The following is a 19,331-nucleotide window of genomic DNA, read 5'->3' on the forward strand; positions in this document are numbered from 1 at the left end:
CACACTGTAACAGTATCACCTACTTATCTTTGCCAAAGAATACTGTAGATTTGTATCATAAAAAAATTATTTAAATTTATAACTGTTTTTATATAATTTTAAAATTATCGTTACTTTTGAATCATTAATATTAGTTCTGATAATTCTACGGGATCCTCTTTTATAAATTAGCTTCTGTTATTCATTATCTTTTTGTAAAAAAAACATCATGTGAGTATAATGATTTTTAACATTTTCTAGAAAAGTAATAGGAAGCGTTTTTTAAATGTAAATATACACATGGTTTGAAATAAATTACAGTAATACATGTTGCTGACATACATTTTTGATTTTGGTAAATGATTTTTTGCATAAATAAATTTTATTTCATATTATTTTTTTAGATTTTATTAGTATAATTTTCATTTTTTACTTTTAATTAACTTATACGTTCAGGAAAGTCATTAAAACGTGAAATGTTTTAAATAAATCTTGAAACATTGTAATTTCACTGTAATGTTAGCGGGAAACTATCACACTGGGTTCTAATTTCATCATTGGATATATAGTTAAGATGACATTTTTCTTTAATTACCTCTAATATAGTAAAATAATACTGCTATCCTCAACATTTCCTTTCCTCAAAAATTCAGTTATCAGTACTTTCCTTGTTGAGACCAGTTCGTTGAAGATATTTATAGTTTGTTTTTACTTTTTTTGTCATATGTGTTTATAATTTTTCATCACATTATGTAAAATTGAAAAATTTTTTTGACAAAAGCTTTTTATTTGTAAAATAAATAAATGTTGTTAATTTTTATCCTACATGGAAAAAAGTATATTTTGTATCATGTGATTTACGGTTTTTAATTTTTAAATATAATTTGTTTGCTTCAAGTCTTTGAATGGCATCGAAGCGCAGGAATAGCGGTCTTTCCTCAAGTCAATCTCAATTTACCAAACGCAGAAGGTAAATTTAAACAGTCGATTTTCACATGCCAATATACATGTTTAGCTTTTTAAGTTGAAGTGCGTTTTCTTATTTATTTTTCTCAGTTAATTTTATTTAAATTAAATTTTTAATGATAATTCATTCCTATGCAAATGACATGTCAGTTATGCTGTTGGATTTTTTATGATACTTTTAAGCAATTCTATGATTTATAGAGAATTAGATGAAGAAGAGGACAGAACAGATTTTGAATTACATCTTGCAACTTTTGATGAACCAGATTTGATCGAGAATGGCGTGGATTCGCAAATATTTGGTAACTATTCGTGTATAATTTTCATTATAATCTTCACTACTCATCATTCTTTTATGTATTTTTCAGATTATTTTGTATATTTAAATAACCCGCGTATTTTTAATAATAAAATATTTAAAAAAAAAGATTTATTTTTTCACTTTAGGTTCTGGCCCTGAGCAGTTTGAAACTAGTGCTCGTTGGGCGAGACCTCGTTTATTATCAGATATTGCAGAGAGGAGTGTTATATTTCAATGCATGGATATCGACTATTATCATTCTGGTAAATGAAATTATGGTAAATGGATTTTTAAAGAAAAAATGCATTATTATTATTCAGACATGCAAAATGGTTTGAAAACTGATCAGGTGCATGCAGTTATTCGAATGTATGGTGCAACAAAAGATGGGCATTCGGTTTGTTGTCATGTACATGGATTTCAACCATATTTTTATGTGCAAATTGAAAATTTCGATCCAGCTCGAGCGAGTTTATTTTGTGATAGTTTAAACCAGGCAGTAGTGCAAGAGATGCGTACAAATAAAGATATTAAGTATGCTGAAATAAATAAGTATATATGTATATAACAAGAGATAAATGTTTGTTAATGTGTGTGTGTGCATTTATGAAATTTAATTTTAGATGTGACCAAATGTATATATGAAGTTATGTTTGCTTTTAAGACATTCATATTTTTAGAAAACCTATTTTGGATGTGGAAATTTTGCAAGGACGGAATCTTTATGGTTATAACCTCATGAAGAGCACTACTTTTGTCAAAATTATTGTGGCACTGCCAAAAATTGTTCCTGTTGGTAACAAAATTATTGTACTATTATAAAAGTATTGTACTTTGCCAATAATGCTAGATTTTAATGTTTACATATGTGTATATATCTGAATAATTTATTTATTAGATAAAGTTTGTTAACTTCTACATTTTTTTGATATTGAAATGTGAAAAAACTCGCTGGTTTTTAGCACGCAGAATTTTGGAAACTGGTGGATGGAGCTGTGCAAGCCAACCCATTAATGCATTACTAACATTTGAAAGTAACATTGATTTTACGATAAGGTAAATTATTGAAAACTGCTTCGATTGGAACATGTGTTATGTAGAAGGTTTTCATAATTATATGAAATAGACAAGAACTTTTGTTGTAAAATATTATCTTTTTAACATATTAAGAATCAATGAATCAATCAATTATGATTGGTTTAAATTAAATTTTATTTTCAAGATTTATGATTGATACATCAATGACTGGATGTTGTTGGATTGAGTTGAAGCCTTCTGCTTTTACTGTGCGCAGTTTGAAAAAGATGTCCCGGTGTCAAATTGAAGTATTTTGTGTTTTTTTATAATGAAATAATTTTTTTACACAATTAATAATTGAAATATGTTTTATTAATAATATTGATTGTTGTAAGGTTGATATCGATTGGAAAAAGCTCGTAATTCATTCACCAGAAGGAGATTGGTCAGACATAGCCCCGTTGCGCATTTTGAGTATAGACATCGAATGCGCTGGCCGTAAAGGTAAGTAAAATGAAAATTTTAACTTTTGCTTATTTTCTCTTCGATTTTCTGATGTGAGGTTATGTTTTTGAGGTGTGTTTCCTGAGGCAGAAAAAGATCCAGTAATTCAAATTGCAAATATGGTTCTAACCCAAGGTGAAAAAGAACCCTTTGTGCGCAATGTGTTCACTTTGAATAGTTGTGCCCCAATCGTCGGCTGTCAAGTGATATCTTGTGATACTGAAGAGAAAATGCTTTCAGTGAAGCTATTTTTGCAATTATGTTTTGCATATTATAATTTTTTGTTCGATTATTTATTTAGGAGTGGGCGAGTTTTGTCAGAGAAGTTGATCCGGACATAATCACTGGTTATAATATTCAAAATTTTGATTTGCCTTATTTGATAGATCGAGCGCAAACGTTATCGGTAAGCTTTTAATATTGGTATTATTATTATTATTATGTAGTGTGAAAAACTGTTAATATTTAAGGTGAAAGATTTTGCATTTATCGGTCGAATTAAGGACCAGAAAACTGTGGTTCATTCATCCAATGTTCAATCTCGTCAGATGGGCAGGCGTGAAAATAAACTATGCAATATAGAAGGTCGAATACAGTTTGATCTGTTGCAAGTAGGAGATGTCTGAATTGGTTGCAAGTTTATATTTCATAATTTTACTTTCAGATTTTATTCAGAGATTACAAATTGCGCAGTTATACATTGAATGCTGTTAGTTTTCACTTTTTGCAAGAACAAAAAGAAGACGTGCATTATTCGATTATTACTGATCTTCAGGTTAAGTTTGTTTTTAATTTTTCAGTTATAAAAGTGGAATAAAATTTAGAATGGAAATGAACAAACCCGACGTCGTCTGGCCGTCTACTGTTTGAAAGATGCATATTTGCCTCTTCGCCTACTTGATAAATTGATGTCAGTAATTAATTACATTGAGATGTCAAGAGTGACGGGTGTCACTGTGAGCAATTTGCTTACTCGTGGTCAACAGATCAAAGTTATTTCACAACTGATGCGCAGGGTTCGCAAGTTGAAATTTAAATTGAAAAGAGAAACGATATTCAAAATTTGAATGTGTTTCAGACTCGGGAACAGAATCTCTTCTTGCCAGCCGTTCGGTCAGAAGTTGGCGAAGACTACACTGGTGCAACTGTGATAGAACCGATCAAAGGGTGTGAATGGCATTTTTTTACAGAATTTAATTATTATTCTTTTTTTAATTAATAATTATTTTATGATTAGTTATTACAACAAACCTATCGTGACACTAGATTTTGCTTCGCTGTATCCGTCGATCATGATGGCGCACAATTTGTGTTACACCACTTTGATTATGCAAGAGACTGTCCGATCCCAGTGGGAATTTAAGAAAAATAATTAAAAAAATTTTTTGATAGTATAAATCCATTTGTAGACTTTCTCCTGAAGACTACATCAAAACACCATCTGGACATTATTTTGTTAAAAAAGACAAATGCAAAGGATTGTTACCGGAAATTTTGGAAAATTTGTTAGCCGCACGAAAAGCCGTTAAGCAACAAATGAAAGTGGTAAAAGAAAAATGAAAAGCAGTTTGAATATTGTGGATGATTTAAGAATTAATTATTTTTTTCTTAAATATAGGAAACCGATGCATTTCGACGTCAAGTATTGGACGGTCGACAGTTAGCGTTGAAAATCAGTGCAAATTCCGTTTACGGATTTACCGGAGCACAAGTTGGCAAACTGCCTTGTCTAGAAATTTCACAGGTTTTTCAAACAGTGAAATATAGTTCTTTTTATTTTTTTTGACTCATTATCATATTTTTGTGAATGAAGAGTGTCACGGCGTTTGGTAGAATGATGATCGACAAGACTAAAGAAGAAGTGGAAAAGCAGTTTGTCAAAGCGAATGGCTATTCAGCGGATGCAAAAGTTTCAGCTGATCAATGAAATTCCACTTTGCATCATTTTTATTCAATAATATGCAATTATTTAGGTGATATACGGTGATACGGATTCTGTGATGGTCGATTTCGGCCTGGATACTCTGGAAAAAGCAATGGAGATGGGCCGTGAAGCGGCCGCTTTCGTCAGCGCCAAATTTGTCAATCCAATTAAATTAGAATTTGAAAAAGTCTACTTTCCATATTTGTTGATCAGTAAAAAACGCTACGCCGGTTTATATTTTACAAATACCCAAAGTTATGATAAAATGGACTGCAAAGGTATTGAAACGGTGCGTCGGGACAATTGTCCTCTTGTTGCCAATGTGCTGAACACTTGCTTGGAGAAAATTTTAATCGACAGGTAATCTAAAAAAATTATACATTTTGATGAAAAATAAATATTTCCGAAAATAATATTTTCAGGGATCCTAACAAGGCGGTGGAATATACGAAAATGGTGATTTCAGATTTATTATGCAATCGAATAGATATTAGTCAGTTGATCATTTCCAAAGAGCTGACAAAGACGGATAAAGTGGCGATGTTTCTGGACTTGTGCATTTCAAGAACGAAAATTTGATATCATTAATGTTTTTAATCTTAGGAATATGCGGCCAAACAAGCGCACGTTGAATTGGCAGCCAGAATGCGGAAACGGGATCCAGGTTCAGCACCGCATCTTGGTGATCGAGTCCCTTATGTCATCATTGCAGCATCCAAAGGTACCGCAGCGTACATGAAAGCCGAGGTAAGGTAAATTGCAATTTCATTAAATGCAGTTCAATTTTCCACACATCTAAGGATCCGATATACGTTTTGGAGAACAGCATTCCAATTGATACGCAGTATTATTTGGAAAATCAGTTATCAAAACCGTTGCTTCGAATATTTGATCCTATTTTGGGTGACAAAGCAGAATCTATATTGTTGAGTAAGATATTTAAAATTTTTTTGTTATGATAATTGTATATATTTTTTTTCTGAAGGAGGTGACCACACGCGTACGAAAACTGTAACTCACAGTAAACTTGGAGGTTTGATGGCGTTTACGAAGAAGCAGGAAACTTGTTTAAATTGCCGAGCCGTTTTATCCAACAATGGCGCTATATGCGACCATTGTAAGCCAAAAGAAGTTGAAATTTACCAACGTGAGGTAATAATTTTCCAAGGCATTTATTTAAATTGGTATTCTCGATTAAACAATTAATTTTTTTGTGGTGTGTACTATATAAGTTGAGTGTTTTCTTTTCAATCTATTTTAGCCAGTAATGAATTTAAAATTATTTAATACAGGAGATAGATTTTGCAAAAAAATGATTTTTTAAATATACTTTTCAAGCTTTTCCAAGTTCAATATTTGGAAGAACGCTTTTCACGATTGTGGACAGAATGCCAGCGATGCCAAGGCAGTTTGCATGAAGAAGTACTGTGCTCAAGGTTAAATTTGTGATTTATTCATTTATTAAAATCAAACATTTTAAAACTGTATTGTTTCTAGTCGAGATTGTCCAATATTTTACATGCGCACAAAAGTGAAGAAAGATCTACAAGACAATTGGAAAAGGATGCAACGTTTTGATATGGATGATTTTTGAATCTAAAATTTTGCATTATATTTATTTAATTTTTTTTATTTAATTTAATTTAATTCATATTTGGTTTTCAAATACGTATTTAATTTTTTTTCTTTTTGTCTCTTTCCAATAATTCAAACTGTTCTGCACTTATTGTCCTTAGAGAAATTAATTTTTTGCATTTTTTTGTTTAGAATATTTTTTGTTTCTATTAATAATGCAGTTTGTCAAATTCAATATTAAACTGCCAAATTTGATGATTCAGTTTCGGAGCAAAACGGATTTTGATTGTCCACTGTTTGCACATGGCAGATGTTTTGCCAAGCAAATAATGACGCTAAACATTTACATCTGAAGTTTAAATTACAATCTTGAATTTTCAACATTTCATAAGCATATATATAACGTTTATTACTGACTGACTTTTCACTTTGCACATGCACGTTGAACACTTCGTTCAGTGTTGCTTTATTTGGAAGACAAATTTTTTATCACCTAATTCAATTTATAATTTACACGCTTTCAATTTTTAAAAATATAATGTTGGCTATTGTCCAGAGATTTTTATTTAGCGGTTATTCAAAACGATTCTATTGTACTGCAATAATTCTTTTCATTTTTACTATTACATGTTTAACGGTAAGTGAACAGATTTTAATTTTGGCAAGATATTTACTTATTTAAAAAAATATTTGATAATAAATAAAATTTTATGATAATCATAAATATCCTGAGAATAGTCATTTTTCAACGGGTTTGTTTTTTTTCATTTTTGATTGGCTGCTATAAATTTTAAAAATACACGAAACTAATTTCATTAACATTATTTATTTTATCCATGCAGAGATGATTATACATAAATTTGTGCTTTTTTTTCAAGACAGAGACCAAATGTTGGTTCATTATTACACATTCGCAATTAAGTTCATCAACAACTTTTTTTATTTATTGAAAAAATTACAAAAAACTTGATAAATATACAAATTGAGAGAAATGTAAAATTGTGGACAAAAAGGAATAATGTGAAATACAATCGGGTAATAGGATTAAATATTGACATCTGTCACTGAACTGAATATATATTAGAAGCATATTATTGACTTAGCATCAGATTTGCATATGTTCAAATTAAATGAATTTATGTGATAAAAGTTGATAATCTCATCAATAATGTTGCTGATTACATGGCTATTTAATATGTGATTATTTCTGTGAATTTAATAAACATGAAAAATTGAACATTAGAGGAGCTTTACAAGATGAAATAAACTAGGATATATAATGAACAATTAACTGACCTGAATATCAATTTCACTACAGTTTGCTATAACACTTCAACTCCTTTGCATCAATTTAAAATTGCTAAAAATTTGTTCTAATAAACAGCAATCCGTGATGTGAGCAATTGTTTCACTTAATATAATAAAAGTTAAATTATAATGGCTTTATAAAAACGACCATGATTTCGTTACTGACACATATCTGATTACAGCATCAGATTATTGATTTTTTTATTATTTAATTGAATTGTTTGAATTACTTTCTTTCTTAACTGTTTGAAAACTTTCTTAAAAATTTATTTCATAGTAGACCATTATGATTTTGTCAATGAATGTAACATATTTTGCTCATACTCTTACTGTAGTAATCTTTCGAGTTGAATTTTGATATCAATTAATATTGATGATAGTAGCTTCTTTTTTCTCTCATCATAGTCTGTAGTACGACAGCACAAAATATTGCTATATATATTATGAATAGGCTACAGTCGAGATGACGTGTGCTATTAATGAAAACCTTTTGCGATTGCTGGTCGCTTTGTTCGTCCGCTAATGCTTCGAAATTGCAAATTAATCATCAGTTCTATTGTTTTTACGATCTGCATATTTTTATTAATAAAGGACCGTATGGATATCAACGAAAAATTGAAAAAGCTTTCTAATGTAAGTGGTGGTTCAGAGTTTTTTGTTTAAAATCATTTTCACTGATAATGAGGTAATAAATTCATATTAAATGTGGTCACTCCTCTATAATTCCTGAAAGCATTTCAGGAATTTATAAGTATGTGAAAAGAAATTAGAAATGAAATATGATTTTGGAATCATGTATTGAAGTTACTGTTTCGTTTTATTTGAAAAAAAATTGCATTAGGGTTTTTTTTCAGACGAGGAATTTTTGTTCACAAATTTATAGAGAGTAGAGGGAAAATATTAAACGTGTACATTTTATTTTGCAAGTTAAAAAATGCTTCTAATTACACTTCTCACTTTTATGCAACTAGCTGTTTGTGTAAGTTTTAACTTGAGATTTAAAAAAGTATATTATCAAATAAACTGCAGTCTATAGGCCAGTATTTTCATTTTGATGTAAATGTTTCAATTTTATTTTACTGAATGTTTAACTACTTTGCCATGTTTGTTTGAAGAAACGCTTCATTTTCTATTTAATTTTTTAAATATTTTTTCGAATGGATTTTTTGTTGGGTAAAAAAATCTGCCATGGTACAATATTCTGTAGTTTTCATTTAAAATTTTATTTCTCGGAACAGTTATTTACAAATTGATAAATTTGAATATGTTAAAAAGGGTCAGTTTTATTTGATGATGGAGAGTCAGAGTGAGATTTGATGGAGGTGTTCTGTGAGAACATTTTTTAATTGTAAAATACACTAACAGTTACTACTTTGATTAAATAAACTTAGTAAGTGGAAAATTATATAACCAATCAAAGAGTTGGGAAGTATTGTTGCTAACAAGCTTAAAATTTTGCAAAACGCATTGTTTCATGAAACTGTTTGTGCTGAATAGATTATGAATGTACGACTGAGAACAATTGACGAACAGCTGAATCATTTTCAATATTTGGAATCTGATCGAAGAAATTACTTACAACAACTTTGGGCCAACTTGCAATCAGTTCATGGTCATTTGAACATTGCTGTCAGTGATGGACTGAACAAAATTAATTCCTCCAATGCAAGTGGCTTTATTATGGACGATTTTTTGCCCAGCATTTATTCGCATATGTCTCATTTGCAAAAAGATAAAAGTGGCTTGGTGCCAGCTTTCATTCGATCTAAATTTCGTCGTGGTGTATACTTGACGATCGGAATTCCTACTGTAATTCGGGAAAAGCATAGCTATTTATTTGACACCTTGCAGTCGCTTGTTGATAACTTGCCTGAAAACGAGACGCGTAATGTTTTGATTGTAATTCTTGTCGCCGAACCGGGTATGACGCAAGCTGCTCATGAAATTATCCATTTGATTGAAAACAAGATGGACAAATTTCTTCAATCGGGACTTGTGGAGGTTGTAGTGCCGGCTGCAAGCTACTATCCACCCGATTTGAATTCCACTGAACCTACGATGGGTGATTCATTGGAACGGATGATCTGGAGAACTAAGCAAAACCTCGACTATATCTATTTGATGAGCTATTGTCGTAGTCGTGGCCAGTACTACATGCAACTGGAAGATGATGTAATTACTAAACCGAATTATTTATCTTTTATTCGAACGTTCGTTGACAACAATACCGGCTCATCTTGGCTGATGCTTGAATTCAGCTCTCTGGGCTTTATTGGGAAATTGTTTCGAAGTCGAACCTTGCCTCTGATTATTCACTTTTTGGTGTTATTTCATCGCGACAAGCCGGTCGATTGGTTACTGTGGCATCTCTTTTACGTTCGCTACTGCCATTTGGAAAAGGACAGCAAACATTGCAACAAAGAAATGGCCAAACGAATTGGTCGACTTAAGCCGAGTTTGTTCCAGCATGTTGGTGTGCATAGTTCGTTGAAAGGAAAACACCAGATGCTGAAGGAGAAAGACTTCGGCGGCAATTTACTTATGTTCCGTTCTCATGCCAATCCAACAGCTCGTGTTAGCACATCGCTGAAAGTGTTTAAAAAATACACTCTGTGGAATGCTTACAACGGTCAGTCGGCATTTTGGGCGATGAGTCCAGCAAAAGGCGACTACATTCTTTTCGAATTTCAGCCCAGCATAATGATGACCGGCTTCGTGTTTGCCAGCGGATCACCCACTCACGATGAAGATTTGTTCTACAACGCCACCGTGGAAGCGCTTCTCACCGACCCTGGGCAGAGAACGCGATTTCCCACGTCGTCCGATATTCAGTTTTGCGTACTGACTAGGTTTGACTTGAACGGCAGAGCGGAGATGCAATTTGACGACCCATTGAAGGTTTCTTACCTTAGAATTTTCTTCGAAACGGCTTCCAATAAATGGTTGCTAGTCAAAGAAATGTGGATAAAAGCCGAAGAAGTGAAGACATCCGTACCTACTACCACCGTTAAATAACCACTGTTCTTTTTCAACTGTATTATACTAATTTCATCTATATTTATTTATGCTGAATAAAAAATTCATTTATATGTCGGACGGACATGTAAATTCGAGTATTTCAACAATTCAAGTGAATATTGATTTATCTAATATTCAATAAAAAGTCTGTGATAATAAATTTCAAAATGTGTTCTTCTTCGATGAGACAAAAAAATCATGCTTAGGGAAAACAAAGCAATCTACGAGAAAAATTAATTTTTCAAATCAGCAGTATAAAATGTTTAATATTTATATCTTCCAGTTACTCACTGCGTAAGAATTTAAAAGTAACAGTGCGTAATTTTTCTATTAATCAATGATAATTTTGAAAATGTGCATCACCATAATATATATAATAAATGATAAATTTACTTTCACCATTAAAACATGATTTTTCTACTACATAAATCAGGCATGGAAAGAACTAAGTTTAAAATGAAAAAAGGATGACTGATGCGTGATAAGATTTTCGTTCGTTTTCCACTACAAATGTTGTTCACTCCAATCATGTATACATTCATAGCAAGACTGCGCGTGTTTCGAAGACATGCCAATTAAATCAGTCAACCATTCAACGAAAAGCTCGTTGTCTCGTTTCAAAAGCAAATACTGTCCCAAAATTGTATATGCCTAAAAAATAAAGCAAGTTTTAAAAAATAAACATTAATATCAAACAAATAACAGATTAAACCAATACATGTCAATGTCATTTTTAGCTAAACAGTGCAACGAAGTTTAATTTTTAATTTTACAACTTACACATTCGTAATTATTCTTATCTTGTTAATTAAAATAACTACAACAAAAGTATTAATTAAACAAATAAAAAAAACTTTCACAAAACCTTGTCGAATCCTTTATCAATCAACTTTTGCCCGTACACAGGACCAATTCCGGCGATGGCAGTTACTTCTTTTTCGCCAATTGGCTCCGAAACAAATTCACGATGCTTCACAGAAGTCGACGACATTATTGTAAACCAAATTGCAGAATATTCTGAAAACTCAAAGTTTACAAGAACAGTCTTCCCAATAAAATAAGATTTCAACTAAAGAAAATCAAGACCAATTAGCAAAGCTACAGTATCATACAGAAGCACTAAATAAAAATTTTTAGATGGATGAATTAATTCAAATTTACTCTAAAAAATTATATATAATGCCTTTTTAATATTTACGTAATATAAAATAAATAATTTATGAATTATTAATTAACGCTAAATCATGACCACAGAGCAAAAATACAGTAAGATATTTGTAAAAAATTCTAACGTGTGACCTAATAAAATTTAAATGAATTTATAAATGATTTTTAATAGTTGAATTATATAAAATGAAATATAAATTTATAAATTAATGTTTTGCTTGCAATTCAAAAATGCAGAAGAGATTTTTGGTTTATGATTGGACAAAATGTCTGCTTATTTAGTTCGTTGCTTGGTGTGCTATTGAACGTCAGTGTTGTCATGGCTCTGCTCAAATTTTATCACTTTGCGGACAGTGCTTGCTGTTGCCGTAATATAATGCATATTTGTTGTCTCGGAACAGTGATGTGAAAACAGTTTTTATTGACCGAAACATTTCGCTGGTCTACTACATGACTTACTGTGTAATATAGCAATAATAATAATAATAATAATAATAATAATGAAGCTATGAAAATTGAACAGAAAGGATAAGAAACAAAACATAATTCCAACTCCACCAATAACAATTTTAAATGAAGCTTCGAACGGTAAAGTTAAAAACATCAGAATCAGGAAAAATAAAAATAAGGAAAAGAAGCCTGCTTTTCACGTGAGAAAACGGGTGTTGCAAAAGATTTCTTCTTTGCAGACGTTTTTCTGATTGAAACTTCAGAAATGGCAGAGAGCTAATTAAAACCAAAAATATACGAACTGCTGATATTCTGAGTTTACTTGAGCAGTAGAAGAACACAGTGTCAAAGCTACAAAGAATTAATAGTTCAACAAAAAACAACTTCACTGAAGAAAGAAATATTTATGCTGTTTTAATTGTGATGTGAACATTTAACTATAATAACATACATAAATTTGTCATGCATTTTTGTCATTGCTTTCGAAAGCATCATGTTTTCAAGTAAAATGTACTCTATATTCATTAGAGACAAATAATTTTTTGCTTCAAACAATTGAATTCACTTAGAAAAAGTCACACTGAAATATTTTCAACTGCCAGCCTTATTTTTTCATAAGATTTACTTCAAAATCTTTACTCTACACTTTACACTTTTACATTTAACTTCACATAATATTATCATGTAAATATGTGTTAAACAAGCTTTTGAAGCAAGCGATTAATTACTATTTGGCTTTTAAGTTAACCCTTTTGTCATAGTTATTTCAGATTTTGTGGGATTATTTATGTTTAATTTCGTTAACATACGTCTCAATAGAACATGCTTCGAACTTGAAATCTCATGGCCTATTACTGTTCTTGAAAATGTTGCTTTACAGCAACACCTGACATCAACGGTGAAAATTCGTTTCTTCATATCAAATGTTATTTATATCATTTTGATCTCAAAACATTATTTCAGTCTTCAAAATGAGAATCTTGTTTGTTTCCGGTAATGTTTGATTGCTAATTACATTTCTTTTTTAAGATTAACGAGATGGATATTTTAAAAAAGCATTTTTAAACAACTTCTCGCGTATATTCATTCTCTTATATACTTTTATTTGATATTAATTTGCGACATCAACAAAAGAACGTCAATAATAACTGAATAGAAATAGCAGTTTCCTGTGTTAGTAATACACAGATGTACATCATATTTCATGCAACAAATTTGACATGCTTTCTGACAAACGACGGTGTTTTTTGGATGTTATCATTTCGGTCAACGGGTCAGTACGGGCAATATCCAGCGTTGATTACACCGCTCGTCTGATGGGTCTTGATCGACTCTATTCTTCTTCATCCGTTTGTTCTGCTTGTCACCGGTCACGCTTACACCGGTACACGGAACGGTCCATTCTGTACAAGGAAATCAACATGCGAGTAAAATCTACGCCTCTTATGAACTTCTTGTATTCTGAAACCACTGCTGAACAAGGGACTTCGATAAACTGAAGTTTCCTTTTATCCCAACGTGTAACTGGCTCAACCGGGTCCACACTTGTATGTTGATGACAATATTACTTCACGGTTGTCGAACCACTTCAATACGCACACCTTATTATCTTTGGCGCGATAAAGTCGGTGGCACCTCTGCCTCTTCGTTTCAATTCATTGAAAGGCCTCACCGGGCAGCCGCGAAGCCTGTTTGATCGCATAGTTGCAAGTGAGTGGATCCCGTCTCTCAGTAATGCTTCATGCAGTTCAAGAAATGCAAAGTAGTTATCAAAAAAATACTTTGTACCCCTTGTGCTTCGGCAAAGTTTCACACAACTTTGACTACTACATCAGCGCTGAAGAAACCAACAGGGTTTTCTACTTTTGGCATCATTCCATCGCATAGCCAAAAGTCATGGACGAATCAATTTCCCAAAATGTCCCTCTTTCAAGCCCCGCTTATCTGGCTTTCTTGGGTTGTAATACTTCATTTTGCCTAATGTTCAACAGTGCAGGGGGCTGTTATTTGCAGATAACAGAATTTTCAAGTTTGATGTTTTCGAGCAGCGGCCGTACCATGAAAAATCGATCATACTCAGGATGGATTCTGTCCATAATAGCTGTATCGATGTCATTGAAATGACGAAATTGCCGAGATGGCAATTTTGTATTTATCTCTTTTCATTTTGTTGACCAGCTTCAGTGAGCGTCCTCGTCGTCTACAATAAACGCAGCGTCGGCCTTGATAAAAAGAATGTCGGGCTTGAGCGCGCCGGCTGGAATTGGCACCTTGGGCTCTTTTATGATCTGGAAACTGTCTTTCAGCGCCACTTGTTCGAGAAAGGTCAGGACTGCGTCATGGCGCTGGATTACCAAGCCGTGATTTGCCGGACACCTCTGGCAAATGTGTGCCAAAGTTTCGGTGGCACTCTTGCAAAACCGGCATTCTTTCATGCCGAGGCGGCCCCGTAGGTTTTCGGCCCGGGTGGCTGCGGTGTTCGAACGGAATTTCACAGCCATTATGAAGTTTCTTCCGCGGGCACGGCCGTTTGTCAACCAGGCGTTTCCAATAGTGTTTCCCGAAAATTCGTTCCATCCACCGCTCTGGTACGTCTGGAAAAAGCGTTGGTACCGTTTTTTCTGGTAGACGCGCCGAGCAACTTCAATAACTTTCGGGTCACGGGCGATGTTCCACCTTTCAATGAAGAATTCAGCAACCCATTTCGAGAGGGGGTCCGACGATCCAGCCATCTTGGCGAGTGCCTTCTGCCTGCTGAAGAGGGAAAACTCCTCGAGGGAAGTAAGTCCCATTCCACCGTCTCTAGAGGGTATGTAAAAGATATCAGTGCACATACCAGCTTTCACTGAGTGCAAGATCTCCTTCACACACCCCCGGATGATGGAATCGATCAGCCAGGCTTTCCGGCTGTCAGCTTCAGCTGTAGAAAACAGGAACTGAAGGCGGGGAAGAAGGTGTGACCGTATCAATGCCACCTTCTGTTCCGATTTCAGTGGAGCTGACTTCACCGATTTGAGCATGGATCGAATTTCCTCCGTATCGATGTGGATCTTTCCTTCTCCATCGAAGGTGTGCCCCAGGAAACGAAAGGTGTCCGTCGCACACAAGGAGGGGATTTCTGAGCTGATACCCGTTTTCCAATCGCTGATGTTGAATTTGGCAGCTGGGTTGACGAATGTCTTGCGGCTTCGAGGAGATCTTGAAATACAGAGAGTGCGGCATTTCTCTGCATTAAGTGACATTCCAGATTCCTCCAGAAAGTCACAAGCCGCTTTTAAAAGGATCTTCATGCCAGCTGCACTGTCAGCCACCAGCGTCAGATCATCGGCGAAAGCCAGGATGCAAATTTTTTCGCCATGGAAATCGTAGGCATGGCCGCAGGCTTGTAGGCGACCTATTATCTCGTCTATAAATAGACTGAATAATAGGGGCGACAAGGGGTCACCTTGCCTGACTCCATTGCGAATGGGTATAAGTTTGCCCTGGAGCCCTTTTATTTCGACGTATGTAGACCCCATTAGCATGTTCAGAATCAGGTCAATTGATTCCGGGTCAACGTTTTTGTTCCCAAGGGCTCGTAGAATCCGCGAGTGGGGCACCGAGTCGAAGGCTTTTGCTAGATCGAGCATTGCTAAGCAAATTTCACTCGACCTCGCCTTAGCATCCTTTAGAAGGGCGTATAAAGTCGACGTGTTCTCAAATATGCCATATATTTTAAGTTCCACCCTTGCTGCCAGCCGTCGAGTGATGATCTTGCTGAGCAGCCGGTACATCGTGGATGCAATCGTAATCGGTCGACATTTGGAAATGTCGGTGGTGCCGTCAGTTTTCGGGAGAAAGATTGTTCGACTAGCTTTCACCGAGTTGGGTAAATCGGCAGACTTCAAGCAGATGGCCCAACTGCCGTTGGGTGGGCGGCTTTTAGTTCAGCCTCGACCTCCTCGGCCAGTATTGGATGGGTAATGCTGACGCCGTGTTCAGCATTTACCGCAGAATACTCTACGGATTCTGAATTTGGCCGGTAGGCGAGGATTTTTTCCAAATGTGTGGAGACCTCTTCAATGCTGCCATCGAACTGCTCTAATGAGGCTACGTCAAGAATATGACCGGCCAGCTTCCTCCGGTTGCTGTGAAACAGACGTTGGAAGCGTTTGAATCGTGCGACGCGGGGGTTGGCCTTTTTCTTGGGACAGTTGACAGGCTCGCACTGGGCTCTTCGTGTAGGATTACGGCCAGATGCAAGAAGCTGGTGGAGTCTGCCACAGAATCAACAAGTGATGAGTGTGCCCAAAACATGCGATACCGTTGCAATGCGAAAATGCCTATCTTAATCAGCATACCAATTAAGATTTCAATCTCAGCTTCTGTTGCAGCCAGGTTGGAATAGAAGCACTGAATGGCTTTACAATTTGTCTCAAATGAAATTTAAGAGAAGCTGTGGTGTGAAGTACTTGTGGAAGTATTCTACTGGCCGAAGAACTGGTGGTACTTCTTCATCCGATTCTAAACGGTTTTACCAGTGAAAGCTGCTGTTTCCGGCTTGAAAGGTCGTCGACTCCAAATATTAGATTTTTTTAGCATGGATGGCAGCATCACCTAACCTCAGACACGTGGGATAAACGGTCGAATTCATCGTCAGAATCTGTCTGGCTCAGATACATCAGGATCTGGCAGAACTACAATTTGTCTAACAGTTCGTCCAGATTTTGTTTGCCAAAAGACGGTGACAAAGTCCATAGTAAAGCGTGAAATAGTGCAGACTGATTTGAGAAATTATAGCTAGTCTTGATAAAAAGTCAGCAGCCAATGGTTGTTCAGACTTTTATCTCACACACAGCTGTCCCGTATATCATTTGTAGAAAACGTTCATAGGGTAGTGGCGTTAGACGCAGGGTTAGATCGCACCATCTTCACAGGTTCGGTATTCATTACTCAAGACAACAGCATATATATACACAACGATGGGCACAGTGGACCGACAACGCTGCGTTATCAACTGACTTTCACGCGCCCGAGTCTCCAACGGTAGCAAGACCTACAAAAAGGTCAACCTGATTAGCAGGTACAATTTCCCTGTCGCCGTCACAGTAGTAAATACTCGACACATAGCTCAGAACTTCTGACTATTACCAATGCTCAAAACAACAGCTGCTATATACCACATATATAACACGACAATGTCGAAAATGATTTTTTGTTCCACCCATATATACAGTAAGCATGTTTATACGGAAACAAAGGTATAAAAAAATACAGTATACAATTTTGAAAATATTAAAATTTTTTATTAAAACCAAAATTTTACCATTGTAACGTCCTGAGTTACGGTAGACCTTTGTCGATCATACAAACGAGGCATATCTCGGGTTCTCAACGTTTATTCACGCACACAAATACGAACACTCTATATATATATATATATATATATTTCAGATGTTTTGCCGCTAGGTAGAGGTCGTTTTCCTTTTGATTATGATCGTACCGTTACACCATTAATACTCAGTGTCGCTTTAAAGCAACAACCGTTTTTACGTATGAAACTCGCCTGCTACACAGTCACTTAATCTAGTTGTTGAAAAATCTTTTCTCTATACTTACTCATCGGTGCTTAAATTCCCCACGATCAAAACACTGTTTCCAAAACCAAAATGCACCAAAACAACGGTGACGTAACGTCAGTTACCCCCCCTCCCTTTTTTTCTCGACGATAAACAATGGAATCGCAATTAAGCAATACAGCAATCTCAAAGAGTCAGCGTCTACGCTGTACATCTGCCACAATTCCGGTGGTCAGCTGCTGACTACGCGTCAAAATGAAATGTTTCTCACAGCGTGGCTGTTCAAATCAATGCAGCCGCACAGACCAAGCGGTTGCACAACCAAGCCGTTTATTGAATCTGGTTCTCAGAGATTTGGGCCACCGTGAGATCTGGACCTGGAGTCAGGTCACCATCATGTATGAGTATGAGTGAGGAGGGACAACACACGCAAGAAAAGCTATCTTCCATAAGCTTGAACTGCTCATTACCTATCCTGTGCTTCAACTGAATAAAATTGAATTATACATTGTACATTGTTTTTGATCATTTATAAACAGAAACATACAGTTCACTTACAAAAAAGATCTACAAGTTTGAACCAAAGATTTCTTAACACTAGTCATACCATATTTCAATACTACGGGTCTGTCTGAGAGAATAAAAACGTCTCAACTCACAATGATTTTCTGGTAACAAAATACGAACGTTGAAATAAACTATAAATTTAAATATTAACTCCTAACATATTTGCCTCAGTATATTCATCAATTATGACTGTTTTCTTTCCTTCTAGATTTAATAAAACAACAGAAGCATGAGGGTAGTAATGGAAGAATAGCAAAACAGATCATTTTACATGTTACAAAAATGTAGCAAAAAAAGATGTTGCTTTAAAGCAACATTGGGCATGGAGATGGGCATTAAATAACAAATACATATGTCCATGATGACCGTAATGTATGCTTACTGTCTTTCTAAAAACAAATGCTGCATGCAGTTAATCATGATAAGAATCAACCGCTGTACTAGAACGAATAATAGAGGTCAGAGATAACGAATAAAAAGAACCAGTTAAATTGCCTGTCGGTTTGTGTATTTATTTGTCGCTTAGTAGTGTGGCTTAGAAAACCTTAAGGAAGTTCTTTACGTTTCCTTAACGTAAAAACCCCTAAGCACTGGTCAGAGCGAGCACTCATTATATATGAGCTATGCGAGAGAGGCAAGATCACAGAATGTGACAAATTCACTAGCATCATAAAACAGTATTGCATGTTTATATATATGTGCAACAAAATACCCGCAAATTTGATACAGGGTGTAAAAAATACAGTTTTACAACATGTGCTGAACATCTTTTCATTTAAAAGAGCAAAAATACAAATAAAACACCATACTATTCATCATAAACCTTACTGATTTTTACCTTTCATATAAATTCCATATCATATCATATCAAAATCATCATATACATTAAACTATCTGCATCCTTGGCCATTTTAAATTGCAAAAATATGTGGATAATGTTGTAGCAAAAAAGGCATCCTTTGAAACGCCTTCAATAATTTCCTCAGTTATCATTATT

The 19,331-nt window shown here is 34.7% G+C and overlaps 6 protein-coding genes across 6 annotated transcripts; 4 read left to right on the plus strand and 2 right to left on the minus strand.

The window, feature by feature from the left end:
* Window positions 1-884: 884 nt before the first annotated feature.
* Tsp_06599 (DNA polymerase delta catalytic subunit) lies at window positions 885-6,285 on the plus strand. The gene is made up of 26 exons (XM_003378623.1): window positions 885-949; window positions 1,147-1,247; window positions 1,393-1,509; window positions 1,567-1,780; window positions 1,927-2,038; window positions 2,145-2,302; window positions 2,469-2,571; window positions 2,659-2,767; window positions 2,840-2,970; window positions 3,069-3,173; window positions 3,238-3,378; window positions 3,432-3,542; window positions 3,592-3,681; window positions 3,708-3,791; window positions 3,846-3,934; window positions 4,005-4,118; window positions 4,177-4,312; window positions 4,386-4,511; window positions 4,581-4,676; window positions 4,741-5,051; window positions 5,114-5,147; window positions 5,295-5,443; window positions 5,470-5,621; window positions 5,677-5,843; window positions 6,030-6,127; window positions 6,189-6,285. Exons 1-26 carry the CDS (start codon window positions 885-887, stop codon window positions 6,283-6,285), a joined length of 3,210 nt encoding a protein of 1,069 aa, XP_003378671.1.
* A 2,789-nt stretch (window positions 6,286-9,074) lies between these two features.
* Window positions 9,075-10,589, plus strand: Tsp_06598 (alpha-1,3-mannosyl-glycoprotein 4-beta-N-acetylglucosaminyltransferaseA). The gene has a single exon (XM_003378624.1). It carries the CDS (start codon window positions 9,075-9,077, stop codon window positions 10,587-10,589), a length of 1,515 nt encoding a protein of 504 aa, XP_003378672.1.
* Window positions 10,590-10,673: 84 nt separating this feature from the next.
* On the minus strand, window positions 10,674-11,651 carry Tsp_06597 (barrier-to-autointegration factor 1). Its single transcript, XM_003378625.1, has 2 exons — window positions 11,458-11,651; window positions 10,674-11,243 (listed from the first exon to the last, which is right to left on the minus strand). The coding sequence occupies exons 1-2, from the start codon at window positions 11,581-11,583 to the stop codon at window positions 11,097-11,099; spliced, it is 273 nt and encodes a 90-aa protein (XP_003378673.1). The 5' UTR covers window positions 11,584-11,651; the 3' UTR covers window positions 10,674-11,096.
* Window positions 11,652-12,098: 447 nt separating this feature from the next.
* Window positions 12,099-13,127, minus strand: Tsp_06596 (retinoblastoma-binding protein 6). Its single transcript, XM_003378626.1, has 4 exons — window positions 13,019-13,127; window positions 12,508-12,560; window positions 12,410-12,485; window positions 12,099-12,217 (listed from the first exon to the last, which is right to left on the minus strand). Exons 1-4 carry the CDS (start codon window positions 13,125-13,127, stop codon window positions 12,099-12,101), a joined length of 357 nt encoding a protein of 118 aa, XP_003378674.1.
* A 978-nt stretch (window positions 13,128-14,105) lies between these two features.
* Tsp_06595 (retinoblastoma-binding protein 6) lies at window positions 14,106-15,058 on the plus strand. Its single transcript, XM_003378627.1, has 3 exons — window positions 14,106-14,238; window positions 14,394-14,658; window positions 14,707-15,058. Exons 1-3 carry the CDS (start codon window positions 14,106-14,108, stop codon window positions 15,056-15,058), a joined length of 750 nt encoding a protein of 249 aa, XP_003378675.1.
* A 1,253-nt stretch (window positions 15,059-16,311) lies between these two features.
* Tsp_06594 (conserved hypothetical protein) lies at window positions 16,312-17,238 on the plus strand. Its single transcript, XM_003378628.1, has 5 exons — window positions 16,312-16,586; window positions 16,640-16,649; window positions 16,788-16,940; window positions 16,989-17,053; window positions 17,082-17,238. Exons 1-5 carry the CDS (start codon window positions 16,312-16,314, stop codon window positions 17,236-17,238), a joined length of 660 nt encoding a protein of 219 aa, XP_003378676.1.
* The last annotated feature ends 2,093 nt before the right edge of the window (window positions 17,239-19,331 follow it).

Source organism: Trichinella spiralis (genome assembly GCF_000181795.1).
Source record: "Trichinella spiralis strain ISS 195 chromosome Unknown Scfld4, whole genome shotgun sequence".
NCBI classification, from domain to species: Eukaryota; Metazoa; Nematoda; class Enoplea; order Trichinellida; family Trichinellidae; genus Trichinella; species Trichinella spiralis.